General features: G+C 33.7%; 1 protein-coding gene across 2 annotated transcripts in view; it reads right to left on the reverse strand.

Annotated features, from left to right (window-relative positions):
- Positions 1–18,244, reverse strand: part of Lnpk (lunapark, ER junction formation factor) — a 68,283-nt gene extending 50,039 nt beyond the window's left edge. For both annotated transcript variants that reach the window (XM_058580218.1, XM_046447514.2), the window contains exons 1-4: positions 18,101–18,244; positions 12,141–12,229; positions 9,880–9,921; positions 8,977–9,164 (exon numbers count right to left, since the gene is read on the reverse strand). In XM_058580218.1, the coding sequence (XP_058436201.1) occupies positions 8,977–9,164; positions 9,880–9,921; positions 12,141–12,167 (257 nt within the window). In that variant the 5' untranslated portion in view covers positions 12,168–12,229; positions 18,101–18,244. The remainder of the gene's footprint in view (positions 1–8,976; positions 9,165–9,879; positions 9,922–12,140; positions 12,230–18,100) is intronic.
- Positions 18,245–18,532: the final 288 nt, after the last annotated feature.

The raw sequence follows: 18,532 nt of genomic DNA on the forward strand, positions 1-18,532 counted from the left end.
GAACCTGTAAGCCCCAAAATAAGTGTTTCCTCCATTAAAGTTGTTCTCATGAGGTCTCTAGGTCATAGCAGTGAAAAAAATGGCTAAAACAGGGAGTCAGCCTGCAAGGTAGCCACCACTGATCTCTGTTCTCCTTGTGTCCAGGTCTTAGTGTAGTCTTCTCCCACCAAACCTGGTCTATGTGACCAATAGTATATGACAGAAGAAATAGTATGCCACTTCAAGATAAATTTGTAAAAGTCTGTAACTTCCATATGAAGCCTCCTCTTTCATTTGTCTTGCTCTTTCTTGGATTACTTGCTGTAATAAAAGTCAGTTACCATGACATGAGAATAGTCAGGAAAGCTGGATACAGTGGCATACACCCGTAATCCCAGGTACTCAGGAGGCTGAGGCAGGAGGATCCCAAGATGGAGGCCAATCTCGGCAATTTAGCAAGATCCTGTCTCAAAATTAAAAATAAAAGACCAGGGATGTAGCTCAATAGAGAGCACCTTGGAGTCAATCCCTAGTACCACAAAAAGGGGGTTGGATGGGGGCAGAACCAAGGAAGTCTATGGAAAAGCCTGTACGGTGAAGAACAAAAGTGTGGTAAACATCCAGCAAAGAAACTAAGCCTGCTAACAACTGTGTATATGTGAGAGTTAGAAGCAAACACAGAAAAAATTAGCGAAAATATATAAGACTACACCAGATATTATCTTTGTATTTGGACTCAGAACCCATTTTGGAGATGGCAAAACAACTGACTTTGGCATGATTTAGGATTCTTTGGATATTGCAAAGAAAAATGAACCCAAACACAGACTTACAAGACATGACCTGGTGGAAAAAAAAAAAAAAAAAAAAGATCTCAAACAAATAGTCAAAACACAGAATAAAGAAAGTCAGGCAGTGGTAATTCACTATGGGAGGGTGGGGGGTGGCAGTATACTGGAGAAAAATAGAGTTACCTTAGATTAGGTAGAGGGCAGTAAAGGAGGGAAAGGGAGGAGAGGGGATGTAGGGTTAGAAAAGATAGTAGAATGAAACAGACATTATTACTTTATGTGTATATATATATATATATATATGACTACATGACCAATATGATTCTACAACATGTACACTCAGAAAAATTAGAAATTATATCCCATCTGTGTATGATATATCAAAGTGCATAAATGCATTCTACTGTCATATATAACTAATTAAAACAAATAAAAAAATAAAAATTAAAAAAAAAATCAGGCAAAAGCCAATGCTGATGCTGGCAAAAAGAAACAAAGTGTCTAGCAATATAACTGGAGATTAGATACCTCCAGAAGAAAAATGTGTTCTTCAATGACTTCATCTGCTGTGACTGTACAGATTAGTTAAACCTTGAGATTACTGCAGCCCCAGTCAACATCTTAACTCCAATTTATATAAAAACAAATGACTATGAGCCAGAACAACCCAACTATGCTACTCCCAACATTCCTGCCCTTCAGGAACTGAGACATAATAAATGTTTGTTGTTTTAAGCTAAATTCTGAGAGAATTTGTTACACAGCAATAGATAAGATATATTCTGATGATTTACTTTTATGATATGAAAACATCAAGTAAGTAGCTAATTCCTACATAGTACTTGGAAAACTACCTAAACAATAAGAAAAAAAAAAAAAAGGACACTAAGCATTCCCCTTACCAAGGGAAAAATAGTTAAAGACAGAAAGGTTAAGCATAACCCTCAAGGTGCCTAAAACAGAAATGTCCCATAAAGTACTATACTCTTATTCACAGAGGATATGTTCCAGGAACCTTAGTGGATGTATGAAGCCACATATGTACCAAACTCTATATACACACACCATATTTTTTTCTATATCTTCTATAGTGTTGCCACATAGTACCAGTGTTAATCTTCCATGTTTTATGCCATGGTGCCCCTCCTTTTCAACACCACTTCTGCATTGTAGAGACATTATTAAGTAAAAATACAGGTTACTTGACACAAGGACTATAAATGCCTTGACAACTGCTCTGATAACCAAGAGGACTACAAAATGACTAATGAGCAGGTAGTATATACAACATGGACAAAAAAGATGATTCACATCTGCTTGTACTTTTTTTTTCAACTTGCTGTAAAATCTACAATTATTTTAAAATTAAAAATTATTTCAAGGCTGGGGGTGCAGCTCAATGGTAAAGCACTTGCACAGCATGTGTACAGCCCTAGATTCTGTCCCCAGCACTGTAAAAATAAAACAAAATGAAATAAAATTCTTTTAAAAGGATGTGTTTACAATAAATATATTAACAGAAATATCTAAACATCAAATAACAAAGAATAAACTTTATAAAATAAAACTAAAAGAAATAAATGGAAAAGTCGAAGTACCTTATTATTAGGATATAGGAAATTTATAACATAAGGTACTTCTCATCAATAATACTTTGTACCTGAATAAAGAGAATACATCAAGTGTTTATGAAGCACTCACAAAAATTACCAAAAGCATGCCATCAAAAACTAATAAGTTGAAAATAGATATATTACTCAACATTCTCTGAAAGTGATACAATAAAACAAAAATAGTAATTAAGACAAAGAATAAATATAAAAACACATATTTACCACTTGGAAATAACTTTTAGATTATAACCCCTCTCTAAAAAAACCAAACAAATAAACATAGTATCTAGCAAACCTTTAGAAGAGATCATGTCAATATTAAATTGTTTCAGAGCATTAAAGAATAAAGAAAGGTTTTCAGGTGCTTGTTAAAATGATCACAATATTCAAAGTAGAAATTTTTCCTGGAATTCAAGAATGACTTAATATTTAATGTAATCTATTTAACTTCTACTGGATATTCAAATTTATCACTCGTTTTTTTGTTTGTTTCCATAGTTTATACTTTGATTAATTATTTTACTATGATAGCTTATTGAAAGTGAACATTTTACTTCTTTTATTATTTGTTCTTTGTATTTTTTTATTTTTTATTAAATTACTTAATTATTCTAATTTGTAAGTTTATTACTCTTAAGTTCTGCCTGCCATAGAGTCTCAGTACATGGACATAATTCTGTCAAGTTCTTTGGCACTGTAACTGGTCTTTATTCCAGTTTTCTATATCTTCTTCCTCATTTCCATTTGCAACCTCATCAGAATTCCTTTACCAACCACATTTCTACCAACATTCTGTTCACAACCACTTAAATAATCTCTTGTCAAGTTTTGGACTTTCTCCACAGATATTCTCTTCTTTTGAGCCCTCCCTAGAATAGCCCTTAACACTCCATTCATGGCATATGGGCTTTTTCCATCATTTACTTCAAAACTATTCTGGCTTCTTTCTACCTATTAATAGTTCCAAAGTTGCTTCCATAAATTCCAGTATTTACAATAGCAACAACCTCAATCCTGGTACCAATTTTTTGTCTTGGTCTGTTTTGTGTTGCTACAACAGAATAGCTAAGACAGGATAATTTATAAACAATAGGATTTTATTTCTCATGGTTCTGGGGCCTGGGAAGTCTAAAACTGTGTAAGATCAAAGCCCAATCCTTAAGGTTTTTCAATTTAACTAAAGATACTAGTGCTTCTATTGAAGTATTTAATTCCACCTTAATCCCCTTGCTCAAATTTTCTCCCTCAAGGCCCCATTTTAAGGAAAAATACAGTAAGTCCTCTGGGAAGGTTAACATTTTATGAAAATTAATCTCTGAAATTATAGTGAATGAAATGCCTAAAAATATTATAATTTATTAAAATGAGGTATCCAAGAGTAAAAGTTTATAAGTTTAATATAGCTCAGTGGCAGAGCTCTTGCCTAATATGGACAAAGACCTGGGTCCAATCCCCAGCACCACCAAAAAAAAAAAAAAAGGTAATGGTAGAGATAAAACTTAAAACTTAATGGTTATTCACTTAGATTTTAAAATCAATCAACTCCTAAAGAAATGCACATCTGCCAACATAATGTATAAATACAAAACTAAATGTAACTCAATCCTTCCCCCACTATGATTTATCTGAAATAAATCTGGCATCTAGATTTTGATTTAAATTTCAGTAAAAGTTGAAAAGATCAGAAAAATATAAATATATTATTCAATCTTAAAGGTAGAAAAAGAATTATAGAATCACAATAAGTTCTTCCATATCACATTCTGAAGAGAAGATATAGTAAAATTTCAAAATATATTATGTAGAGTATCAATATTGTACCAGAAATTACAGTTTTGGAATAGCTCAGTCCTGATCCATGACCTCTCAAGGAAGACATTTGGGAAAGCAGAAAAGCAGAGACAACTGTCCCATTTTGGAGATAATCAGATTTCTAAGCTGTAAAATGTGAAGAGTAAAGCAATCCATTTCATTGCTTCTTCTGCCTCCAATACTTTAAGTAAATTCTAGTCCAGCTCTCAAAACTACTTCCAAAGGAAAAAAAAATCCAGGGATAAGATTGGTAAATAGCTTACATAACACACAACAGAAAAAGTCTTGTAGTAAGTCTATTTATTACAACATCCACTTTCACATTATTATATTCTATTTTCTTGCTTTCTTGATTATCATCAGTCAAGAGGACAAGTCTATTCTTTGTTCGATAACTACTCTGTGCTTCCAAAAGTCAAGAGCCTACTGAAATTGAAGCTGCAACAGTTGAAAACAAGGTCACAAATGTGAATGAGACAAAGTAAGAAATGGCCCTGAAGCTTAACAAGTCAAGAAATTGTAAATGCAGGTGACTCACAAGTCAAAGAAACAAAGTAAAATTTTTTAAAAGCTTCACACTCAAAATAGATCAAACTTAAAATGTTATGTTTTTAAAGAAATAAAATTTTTCTGCTTTTAAAAAACAATTAGGTTTAAGGATGTAGCTCAGTAGTGCTTAATATGCATGACACCATGAGTTAAATCCCAGCACCATTCAAAAATAAATAAATAAATAAATTAGTATGTGATTTATTTGCCAAAAAAAAAAAAAAAAAAAAAAATTCAATACCAGATCCAATGGATCACAACTTGAAGACAGTCATTAGAACTAGCAGAACAGAGTTCCTAGCAGGTATTCTTCTGCAACTGATACAAATCCTTTAAAAACAGAAAATCAATTTCTATATGGAAATGGCTGTCAACTAAAATTTTTTCAAAATATTTAAAAATGTTTAAGTCTACTAAACATTTCACACTTACTCCCTTTTTAAATTTATTTTTAGTCACTTTTTATGAAAAAAAAATAGAAAGGAAACAAAGAAAAGGGGTTCAGCATTGTAAAATGCACTAGTATGCCTGGGATTAAAAAAGATTTCTAAAAATAAAGAAAATAGCAGAGGGGCTGGTGGTGTAGTTCAAATGATAGAGAACTTGCCTAAAATGTACGAGGCCAGCATCTAAACAAAAGAAAAGAAGGGAAAATAAACTAGCAGAGACAATTATTCTGCAATATTATGCATGCACTCACTTTTAGCTCTCCTGTTTGAACAGACAAATCTATTTTAAACTTTGTATGAAGAGCAGGAGCTCCAATTTTAAAATATGCCAAGCATTCAAGATGAATTTTTTTCACTATAGCCATCCCAAAGAAAAGCTCCTACCTCCACTAAATCTCAAACCAAACACATGAGTATCTTTTTCCTTTACCTCCCATTTACTCCCATCAAATTCTATCAATTTTCCTAAGTGTGGTAGCACACTGTAATCCCAGTGACTTAGGAGGCTGAGGAAGGAGGATCATAAGTTCAAGGCCAGTCTCAGCAATTTAGCAACCCTATCTCAATCAATCAGTAAACCTCAATAGGCTGGAGGTGCAACTCAGTAGAAAACACCCCTGGGTTAAATCCTGGTACCCCCCCAAAAAAGAAAAAAATTCTATTAGTTTTACCTCCAAAATATTTTCAGATGATCTGCTGACTTCCAATATTATGGCAGTCTAATCTAGTGTCATCTCTAAACTTCTATAATAGCTTCATAGGTATTTCTACTCTTGTCCTCCCCTTACCCAATCTCCACATGGCAGTATGCATGATTCTCTTTACTGAAATTACATCATGCTATTCTTCCACTATACAAGCTTCATGTTTCACCTAAAATGAAATTCAAACTCCTAACCTTAACCTTCTATAATCTGGATCCTGCCTGATTTAAACAAGCTCAGTTCCAACTATTTTTCCTTTCCATCATACATTCTAAATATGCCTATCTTTTTGCCCCTCAAATAAGTCATATTTGCTTCAGATTCACACCTTTGCATTTTCCATTCTCTGTTGAAAATATTTTCCCTGATTTCCTAGACTTTTGTTTTTAGGAAATGAGGAACACAATGATATAAAAATTCAAACACTACCAAAAATTATAGAGAAAGAAATAACTACTTAAAATTCTACCAGCTAGAGAGTATTGCCACTAATATATCTATGGTTGTATGTGTCATTATATGATGAATAATATATAAATAATCCTCATGAACTACAACTTTTTCTTGGTTATTCTTTTGCTTTAGTTCTCAACTCAAATACCACTTTCTTAAAAGAGGTCTTCCAGGACCATCAAAGTAGCCTATTTTTATCACATCACCCTGTTTATTTGCTTCATTGCATTTATCTCTCTATGCTTGCTTCTTTGTTTGTTTTTCTTTATTTTTGTCTTTTCCACCCCAACAGAATGCAAGCTGCATGAAAGCAAAAATTCTTTTGGGGATAGAGGTACCGATAAGTGCCTTACCACTGAGCTATACCCCCAGTCCTTTATTTATTTATTTATTTAGGAGACAAGGTCTGATACTCACTAAATTGCTGAGGCTGACCTCAAAATTTCAATCCTCCAGCCTCAGCCTCCCAAGATCCTAGGATTACAAGCTTGCAAAACCACACCCACCCAGCAAAAGCAAAATTCTTATTACTACTTTCTCCATCATCAGGATCTAGTCCAATACCGTAACACATTGTGGATATCTAATATTTAAGGAATAAAGAGATGATGGCTTTGATTAACATTTATAAGCTATCAAATAATAAATTTATATCTCCCATTCAAATTTATCTCCTAAACTTCATACTCATTTAAAACTTGTCAACTCCATATGAAATATATGTAGTATTTTAGTCTCAGTGGATCACCAAACATGTTCCTTCTCATGTTGTTTCCTATTTAGATGAGTAACATACATCAACCAAATTTCTCAAGCCATAAACTCAAGTTTTCTCCTTGATATAATCCATCCCATATCCCACCAGTCACCAAAAGCCTCTCCATATTATATCAATTCAACCTCCTAAATCTCTTCAATCCATCTGTTTCAATCTATCTGCTTCTCTTCAACCATACCACTCAAGTAAAGTTATCATCTATTATTTCTTTCCTTATCAACTATAATAACCACTCCAGATCCATTCTTATTCCCCTCTAATTTATTCTCCATATTGTACCCATAGTGGCTATAATGCCTTCCATTAGTTTTAGAATACAACCTAACATTCTTATCATGAACCATAAGAAGCCCATGAAATGCTATTTGCCTAACTACCCAGCCTTTTCTCTATAATCCAGTCTTTGGTCTTCTTTCAGTTCTTTAAACCTAATATATTCTGGCTAACCTCAGAGCCTTCAAGAATGTTGTTTCTTTGGCCTAAAACACTCTACCTATCATGTTATATCACCCTAAATACACATACTCATCCTTCAGATCTTCATCTCAAACATCACTTCCTAGAGCTGGGGATGTAACTTAGTGGTAGAAAAGCATGCATAAGGAACTGGGTTCAATCTTTAGTATGTGGGGGGGGTCACTTCCTCAGAGGATCTATAGCAGAATTCTACACATATCCTTCCCCATATACCAACAATTTCCAACCTCTAGTCCTACAGTCACACAGTAATGTAGAAACTGCTGTGAAGAGACTTTGCAAATGTAATTAAGGTCATTACTTGGTTGACTTTAAAATAGGGGGATTATCCTGGATTATCCCGGTGGGTCTAATATAATCACTTAAACTATTAAAAGCAGAGAGTTTTCTTATAGCTCAGGGAAAAACAGGAACTCAGAGAGATGCAGCACAGTTGGCCAACAACCTGATTGAGCCTGAAAGCAGATTCTTCCCGCAAACACTCCAAATGAGACCCGGCCAGCTGATATACTGACTATAAGCAGAGACCCAGTCAAACTGCCTGGGTTTCTAACCTTCAGAAGTCTAATATAATAAATGGGTGTTGTTTTAAGCTACTCAATTTGTGGCAGCAATGGAAAACTAATACCAAGACTCTTTGATCTTTATTCCCACCCCAGACTGGCCTAGGGGCTCCCATAGCATAATTTCTCTTTCAAAGCATTTGTCAAACTTTTTATTTAATATACTGAATCTAAAATCTAGTCAAAAGATTGTATTTTGCGCACCAAACACCATTATAGTCCAATGTCTACACAATTGATACTCATAAAGTTTGTTGATTTAATCAAAAGTACATTAAAGAATGTCCTACATTTAAAAAAGTACATTTCTTAATGTACTTTTTATCAAATTCTCTCTCAAAAGTCTCAATCACAATATACCTCTTGTAAAGTGCTACATTATAAAATACTTAAGAGGCAACTACCATAAAGAAGTGACTAAAAAGAGAGGAGGAAAGCTAGGAAGAATGGAATATAATCAGATTCATATGGGCAGTTGCTATTTTGGTTTTCCAAACCCTCTCCTACTCATCACTATTCCTGACTCCATGCCCAATGCCTCTAGGGGATCAATCATGGCTATCTATTAGAGAATCATAAAACACTGACATTGAGCTATTATTACCAGTAAAAACAGATGATATCCCTCAGATGCACTGAATTATAAATAAAGCTTTAAGACAATTGTTCTACTATTTTAAAGAAATATTTTTCCAATTGCAAAATAATTCAAATTTAGAGATATTACTATTTCATAATAAGGACTAAATATATTAAAACTATCTCATCATAAAACAGAAAGGTCAACAAAAAAGAACAATTTACTTACATCAATGGAAAAGCAAAAAATGGGAGTGTCATGGCAAGTCTTGCTGTAAATTCATCGGGAAGATACCACAAATATACAATTAAGCATGTAAACAGATAAAGAATTGAAGAATAGAGAATTAATCTTCCAACCCATAATTTTTGTAATCTCTGATTTTTTTCCCTAAATTCTTCCAATGCTTGAATTTCCTGTTAAAAGAAAATTAAAATTCCAAGTTACTAAATCTCAAACTTCAAAAAAAATTATTAAAATTTTTTAGAATGAACTATTAGAAGCCAATGAATTATAATACCCTAATATTTTAAAACAGAATATAAAAAAATAAATGTGAAGTTTAAAATTTGCAATGCCTATTCTGACAAATAACTTTTCAAAATGAAAAATTAAATACTATTTTAACCCTAATTGGTAAAGATTAGAAGAATGAAATTGACATCATTAAATATTTGTTAAGTCAAACAAGTATTAACTCATCATCTATAGGCCCTTAAAATAATCTAGCAATTAAAAAAGAATTGATAAAAATTAAAAGAGGAACCCATTCTAGATTATTTATATTTATCACTCCTAATATTCTAAGGGAATAAACTTATTTTTGTAATGACAGAAAATATAAAAAGCTATAAAAATTTTAAAGACTGATTAAAATTGTTGCAGACCTATTTCATCTTACCAAAAACAATGGTTTATACCATCTGTAGATTTAATTTCGTTCTAACAGTCTCTACTACTTGATACAGACTTCATAAGTCACTGAGAGATTTTAGATTTTTCTAGCAAGAACATTTAAGTTTTCAGGCTTACTCAACATAATCTCTAAAATTTCATACTAGATCTGGACTCCAAAATAAGATATACTTAACATCTAAAATGAATTAAAATACCTCAAAGCCAAAAACATACCTTATCTATACTTTCTAGAACTTCTACAGTTGAAGGTTTTGTCTGTTACAGAAAAATAGAAATGAGATAGCATTAAAACTTATTACTGAAAAAAAATAATAAAACACATTACTGCAAACTTAGAAATACTTCAATTTATATAATCATAAAGACCATATTAGCTGGGTGTGTTGGTACATGCAACCCACGCGAGACCAAGGCAGTAAGATCAAGAGTTCAAGGCTAGCCCAAGCAACTTAGCAAGACTGTCTTGAAATAAAATTTAGGGGCTCAGGATTGTTCAGTAGTAGACATAGTTCAGTGGTGGAGCATATGCCTAGCTCAAGGTGCTAGGCTCAATCATCCACATTACCACAAAAAAAAAGAAACAAACAAACAAACAAAGACATATTCTAATTCAAAATGAGGTTTTCTCAAATCTTGTCAAGCTATATGTATTTCTATTTACTCCAGAGATTTATTTAAGTGAAAATTATAATTACAAATATAACTTCAAACACAAGCATTTTTTTACTTCTTTTCAGTCCAGAACTTTCAACTCTGATAGCTCAAATTTTACCACTCTTAACTCAACAAAACATACTTTTACAGGGAAACATATTTGCATCTGAGAAAAATTTCTTACATAATGATTATTTAAAAGCATTCACATATCTAAAAAGTTACAGACTGAGTTGGGATTGCAGCTCAGCAACAGAGAACTTGCCTAGTCTGAGAGAGAACCTGTGTCAATCCAGTACCACCAAAAAAAATTAAAAAAAAAAAAAAAATATATATATATATATATATATATAAAATTAAGGACAGTCTGATTCTCTATTGCTAAAAGTTCACTTAGTACTCTGGAGGTGAAAATCAATAGGTTACCTTCATTCTGTTTCCTACGTATATACTTTTCTTGAAAGAACAAATTTTTGAAGGACATATAAGAATAACTTCATTACGGCAGAGCTTATTTAACAAAGACATGTTTATAATACATAGAATAAAAGCAAGACACAATGGTTCATACAATAGTTGAGAAAATATTTACCAATTACATACCAGACAACTGAAGAGAACACAGTGCATCAAACTCATTGTAGTCCCTATCAGATTTGTTAACATTAGGTTGAATCAAATGAAATAGCCATTTTGTATAAGCCAAAGTAGTAGAAGATTAGCAATTTCATATGGTTCAACCTAATAAGAAAAACAAAGAATAAATTTGATCTTCAGGCAGAACTGTCATAAGATTTTAAAGAAGGGGGTCATCTCATTCATATTTGAAATCAAAAAAGTTGACTTCATAGAAGTAGAGAGCAGAATGATAGTTTCCAGAGGCTAGAGAAATTGGTGGGGAGGTTTGGAGAATTTGGTTGTGGGAGTGAAAGAATACAAAATTACAAAAAAAATTAAGAGCTGAGAAGAATAAGTTCAGGAGATCAGATAGTGACTATAGCTAATGATGAGATACTCTAGAAAAAAATGCTAAGAGGATGGAGATTAAGTGTTCTCATCACAAAAAAAAAGATAACAGTGTGTGAGACAATGCATATGTTAATTAGCTATATTTAACCATTCCACAATATGTATCTACTTCAAAACATCTGTCAGTTGAAAAAATAAAGGCAAAAAAAGGAAGATCAGCTAACACCAATCTAAAACATGTATTGTTCCAGCAATAGTCAAAAATTAAATTATGTACCAAGTATTGCATATTATAAGTCAAGAAGTAAGTAGTTAATTCTTTTCAGTTAGAGAAGAGCATTTTTCAATAACTTATATTTTCTAGCTCTAAAATTGAAATACATCCTTCTAAAAGCTTACCCAATAAAATCAAACTGCATTTCTAATTTTGTTTAACCTATAATTCCTAAAAGTGTGATTTCAATAAATATTTGTAACAAGCTTTAAGTAAAAAGATATGGTCTATAAAAAAAAGTAAGTGTGGTATAGAATACTTCATTTCAACTACCTTTGAAATAAATTGTAAATTTTGGCAGTAGAAAAAATAAACAAGAAAAGAAAAACATCTGCATACAATACAGAAATAAATTCATAAGTCAAAGTGAAATAATTCTCTGTTAGAGACATTAAACACCTATAGAACTATAAATGCAAATTAAAAAGTAATTCAGAAAATAAAAAAACAAGAGTTAAAATGAAATTTGAATAGATAATATCAAACTGAAGGCTATATCACAAAGAAGACTTTTAAAGTAGCTTTATGTAACATTTATGTTAGACTTAAGAACTAGCAGTAAAGAAAAGCAACTTACCCTCCATCTAGAAAATAATCCACCCATCTTTTATTTGTAGAAACTTGGCACAATGATAAATATCATCAGTTGTCCAAAGGAAGTCACAGCTACAAATAAAGCATGTATTTTAAAATTTTAAGTTAAACAGCATACCCACTATAAAATTTAGATATTGAAATACTACCTAAAAATACTATAAAATAATTTTTTTGGCTTCCACTTACATGGAACTTGAATTCAGTTAGTCATTGGGATAAAGTTCACCTTTTTAAAATCCTTCAAAAGTGAGGACATATTTAAAGATAAAAATAGAGATAGAGGAAGGCACACATGCCTATAATCCCAGCAGTCCAGGAGGCTGAGACAGGAGGATTGCAAGTTCAAAGCCAGCCTCAGCAAAAAGCAAGGTGCTAAGCAACTCAGTGAGACCCTGTCTCTAAATAAAACTCAAATAGAGCTGCGAAAATGGCTCAGTGGTGGAGCATGAGTTCCACCCCCAGTTCCCTTCCCCCCCAAAAAAATAGAACTAGAAAGGCTTTTTAAATGACAAAGCATGTTAGGAGTATATTCATATGTCTTTGTGATTTTCTCTTCTTTAAAGCAGGTTCCTTCTGTTGTTCTTGCAATGAAAGTTTTACTATATTACTTGCATTCTCTATACTTAAGTAAAACCATTTCTATCAATCAATCAACTAAGGTAGTTATTTGGAATTCCAGGAGTTTTATAATGTTTGGAATAATATCACTTTACAAATAATTACAGAAAGCCGAGTAGTGAGGGTTTTTGTGTTTGTTTTGTTTCATTTCAGTACTAGGAACCTAACCCAGGGGCACTCTACCACTAAGCTACATCCTCCACGCATCTTGAGACAGAATCTCACAGCCTCAAACTTGCCATGGTCTTGCCTCATCCTCCCAAGTCACTGAGGCCTGTACCACCATGTCCAGCTCAAGTTAACTGGATTTTGAATAAGAAACTAAGGGTTACAATGCTACCTGTGACCTTGAGCAGATCATTTAATGATGTTGAGTAATTTTTTTCTGTAAACTGTAGTTTATAATATCAACATTTTCTCACATGATAACCTTTAGTAGTATCACCTTATAGGTTTAGTGATTCGCCCCAACAACAGAAGAAACATGGCCTAAAATCCCTCTATCTTCAAATTTTTGGTCCCTACTACTAAACACTACTGTTCAACACCACAAATAAACATTTCTGTCTGAAATTTAAGTAAGTTCCTCAATCTAGTTGACCTTCCTGTCAGCTAGCTGTATATCCCCTTTTACTTTTCCATGACTCTCAAATGTTTCGGAAGAATTCAGCTATATCATATTCTAAGTCAATTTACCATTCCATAATTACATAAATTTTTATTCTTTTAAGTATAAATGGTAAATCTACTTTCTAACTGACAAATTGTTACCAGGTTAGAGGTATATTCTTGCCAATATGTGAAACTAATATATTTACACACACAAACACACACACACACACACACAGTTACTGAAAATATACTTCTTAACCATAAAACATAATCACAAAATAATATCAATATCAAGTAAGAATTACAGCACTGTTTATATAATGGAACTAGCCTAGGACATACCTATCTTAAGAGTTTCTCAGAAAAGTAACAAAGAGCCCAAATATAAAATATGCTCATTTATGAACTGATTTTTAAGTACAAAATACCTGTCATCTGCTGGGCAAGGTGGTGAATACTGGAAATCCCAGAAAAGTTTGGAAGGCTAAACCAGCCTCAGCCATTTAGCAATTTAGCAAGACTCTTGTATCAAAATTAAAAAAAAGAATTAGGTATGTGGCTCAGTGGCTAAGCACCCCTGGGTTCAATCCCTGGTAAACCAAAAAAAAAAAAAAAAAAACTATAATATATCTTGAAAAACTCTGAAGATTATAATGACTATTACAATACACATTAAACATGCAAATTATTATTAATTCTTCAATATTAGCTCAATATTCAAATTTCTAAAATGTGCTCATGGAAAATCCAGAAACTTAAAAGAAAAGTTTTATTTTCTGAGTCAAAACATTAAATAAATCTCACAACCTTCTTAAGATGTTAAAAATAATCACTAAGAAAGATAAAAGAATGGAGATTCAGACAAACCACTTAACTAGGTATTTTCAAAGTATATATCATCCCACTATTTTAGAACTATATATGGTATCTAGCACAGTATTTTGTACACACTTGATCTATATATTTTGGTTTCTAAGAGAATTGTATTCCTCCAGTTCAAGTTTATAGCCATCATACCCTGAGACAAATTTTTAATATTTGAAATTAATAACAACATCAATATCACTTCATCGGAATTATTGTCTCTAGCATTTTTAATACACAAACCACATGTAATATGCTTTATATAAACTCTATCATTTAGTTATTACTATCCCTTCATTTATAAATGAAGAGCCCAAGAAAAAAGAAGTGAATGCAGTAGCATCTTAAAGACATTAAGTAGCAGGGTCAGACATAATATTGTAGTTTGAATTTTTAAAAAAGTCATCAGTTATTCCCAACAACACAAACTCAGAAACCAAGGCAGCTTTATATAGATTAATTTATATATAAAATATGAGAGCACCTCTAACATTCTCAAATGGTTGGTAAAGAGAACTACTGATGTGAAAAGTAACTTATAAACACAAGAGATCCTGTGAGAACACTGTTTGTGCAGTCCAATTCCTTTATTTGATTAAATTTGAATGCTTTACTGCAGATCTATCTGCACTAAAGAGAAGCTAAATAACTTACCAAAGTCACATAGCTCCAGCTACAAACAGAACTGGTGCTATAAAGTCTGAAAATATAGCTTTCACTGCACTGCATATCACTTTTTAAATGACTATAATTTGAAGTGTATGCATAATATCATAATTAATACCAATTTTGATATCAGTTATTTCGAGGAGAATTGTTTTGGTGTTAATAAAACAAACTATGGCTTAGCTCCAAAGATTCCTGAAGCAAGGGATTGTGCTTTTTTAAATTTGAACATTAAAACAACATTAGGGTGAGTGATTAAATGCCATTTCCATGCTTTCACAATCATAATCAAAAAACAGTCAGCCCTCATTGTTCCAGCAATGTTTCTATCAAATATTGGTATTAGTTAAAGAAGTTGATTTACTATAATGTACATGTGGTGGTACTTTCTAACACACATAAAGGTGTATCAACATTAAATAATTAAATATTTTATCTAGCTCTAATTTCATGCTTCTATTTTCATCTACTGGTTCTCTCCATTCCACACATCTTAATTCTAACTCCAATGGCCCATCTTTACTATGAAACAATAGGCAAATAAATTATTTAACCTCTCTGTTACTCAATTTTCTCATCTGCAAAAGAGGGATAGTTAAAAATAATCCTCTTAAACAGTGCAAGGTTTAAATAACATAATATATCCTAAACTATTTACAGTAGTGCCTGACACATAGTCATAACTCAGTATAAATTGTTTTTACTGCTGTGGTTATTGCTATTTTCTGATCCGTCTCTGCTTTCTTTCAAATACCTGGAAAATACATGGAAACCAAATAAGACCTAGCTTTTCCTTCTGAAACATAAATCAATATCCTTGCTCTCAAGTGGACAAATGGCTCAACCTCAAGTGGCTTGTCCCCAAGAACTCTTGATGAACATGTACAGAGTTTCTTTCCATTCAGAACCTGACATGACCACAAAGCTAGATGCATCTAAATGTGTTTTTTTAATGAACAACAATGTCCACAACATTAATTGAATGTTTTCAATTAACTGCTATTCGCACTCAGGTTTGGGTGTCATTATTTAAAATCTTAAAAAACATTTTTCTTCAATTTTCAGTTCACTTCCAATCACAGTAAAACAATACAGTAAAATAAATCTAGACTCAAAATTCGGCTCACCTACATACTAGCTAATTGATCTGGGGCAAATTACTTAAACTCTTTAACTCTCAGTTTGTAAAATGGTGAAAATATCAACACTTCATAGAATTAATATATAGATTACATGAAATTATTTATCACTTGGCACAGTGTCTAACATTTAGAAAGTACATAATAAATTTTAGTTATTATTGCTATCACCAAAAAATACATGTGATACTGAAATGGAACACATTTCCCTCTAACTTTTTATTTTAAAAAGTGCCTATTTAATAATTGAAAAATAAAATTAATTTGTATGTTTACTGACATTGTATTGTTCTCATTAATCTAATATGAAAAACTCAAGCAAAATATTCCACAAACACTTTCATTAAAATAATCTTGTAGAACTTTGGAGGAAATTTCAAGGAAAATCTAGTTTTATGTTTGATTAAGCAAGTTCCAGACTTCAATATAAACTATATAGACACTCTCAAAAGCATTTTCATAACATCTTACTATACAATTTAAGATTAGTGGTTTGTATGTATAATGTTCTACTGTCACGTGTATCTAAAAAGAACAAATTTTAAAAAGACCAAAAAAACACACACAAAAAAAAAGGCTAATGGTGATTTGTTCTAAAACTCTAACTTTCAAATGTCCTAACAGACAACATAATTCTGAAATATTCCAAAACACCACATTTATCACCCCCCCAAAAAAAAATTATAAAAAGAAGCATACCTCTGAAAGCACTTTTAATATATGGTTATTAAGTGTTTGCTTTTATAGTAAGTAAATTTCATTGTGAACTAAATACTACCAAAAAATTCTATTAGAGATATTTATATATGAAAACATACCTTCTTGATAGCCATATAACTTCTCCCTTTCCTTACAGTCCTTCAAATTAATAATAAACACTTAAGTTGATGAATAGCATTACTGAACTGATCTCTACAGATGACAGAAAACTTTAAAATTCTAACTTTCAATGTATCGTTCTTGTTTAACAAAATGTATTCGAATTCAATTTGGTTCTCCTAAGGAGGCACTATGGGGACGGCTAAGGACAAGGGATTAGGATTCCCTGCCAGTTTGAATATATGCCTGATACTAAGCCTACTCTCATCCACTACACCGCTGTTTTAACAGAGTCAATTTTGTCAAGGGTGAGCCCCAGGCCACAGAGAAAGGAGAAAATAGACTCTAAACACCACAAACCAGAAGTCAATAGAGTAAAGCATCACATGGAAAACTCAATGAGTCACAGGTCTTACTTAGTACTGTAAGAACACCACGAGCTCACCAAGCCTCCCTCCCTTCTCCCTGAGTTCACCAAACCTACACACACACACACACACACACACACACACACACACACCGCCTCCCTCAATTTGCAAACACAGCGTTGAAGATTTTAACCTATTGATGTGGTTTAAAATTGATTTCTCCTTCTACTACACCTAAGACACCTACGCTTCTTCGTCCTTCCCCTCCACCCCTCGACCAGGCCGCGGTCCCTCAAACAATGACAAAGGTTTGTAGAGCCACTTCTCTTAAGTAGCACATAATCCACGCCCACATGCGAGCTAAGCAGCATGACACTGACAGTTTTCAATCCCTTCCGATCTTTCCAACTCGTGGGGCCTCTGTACAACTCAAGGGAAAGAAAAGGTGGTTTAGAACACTCAAAGTAGATAGTTTAGCGTAAGATGAGCTAGTTTGAGGAGCTTTGGGCTCTTCTCAATACAGGTGGGCCAAAAGCTGCGGCTCAAGTCGGTCACTATCTGGGATCTCCGAAAATAGAGCTGGAGAAACCACCCTGATCAGAACCGGGTCTCGAGGACTCCCGGGGTACCCCTGCCACTGTGCTGGGAAATCAAAGTGGGTGAGGCGACTACACTGGGTAGGCGCGAACCATAGCGGGAGAAGAGCCACAGCCGCAGAGCTCTTAGGCCACTGGGCATGGGGCGGGGACACCTGGGAAAGCAAGCCGGAGAATCCTGAGCTTTTTCCCGGGGAAACTACCACCGCGCTTCCCTATTGCGGAGCCCTCCCAACTGCCCTCATCCTGAGGCTCTACCTGCGTGAAGCGAGCACAGGGGTCCACCCCTGCCAGCCTTGGCCGCCACCACGCAGCCAGCCTCCGGAGCAGGCAGCCGCCACTGACAGAGCACTGGGCCCGGCCAATTCCTTCCCATCAAACCCCGCGCTCCCGCCGACAGCCAGTCGGCGCCGCAGCCGCCGCGCGCCGCTCCCCGTCACGTGACGAGGCCGGGGCGGGCGGTTGGGGCGGAGGGGCTGGGCGTTTGGCCTTGCGACACCGTGCCCTGTGGCCTCCGCGGCCGCTGGGCTGCTCGTCATCACTTCTTAGGGATGCACTGCCATTTATTATGACTCTTACCAATTGAGTTATTTTCTACGTTTCCTCTGCCTCCTTTTTTTTTAATAGCATGTTCTGCCGAATCTCGCTGGAGAAACAAAATCATGAAAGTGGTATTTGTGGTCCAGACAT

This window comes from Marmota monax, unplaced genomic scaffold (assembly GCF_021218885.2).
Source record: "Marmota monax isolate L192 unplaced genomic scaffold, Marmota_monax_Labrador192_F-V1.1 WCK01_AAM20220418_F8-fsc00007, whole genome shotgun sequence".
Classification (NCBI taxonomy): Eukaryota; Metazoa; Chordata; class Mammalia; order Rodentia; family Sciuridae; genus Marmota; species Marmota monax.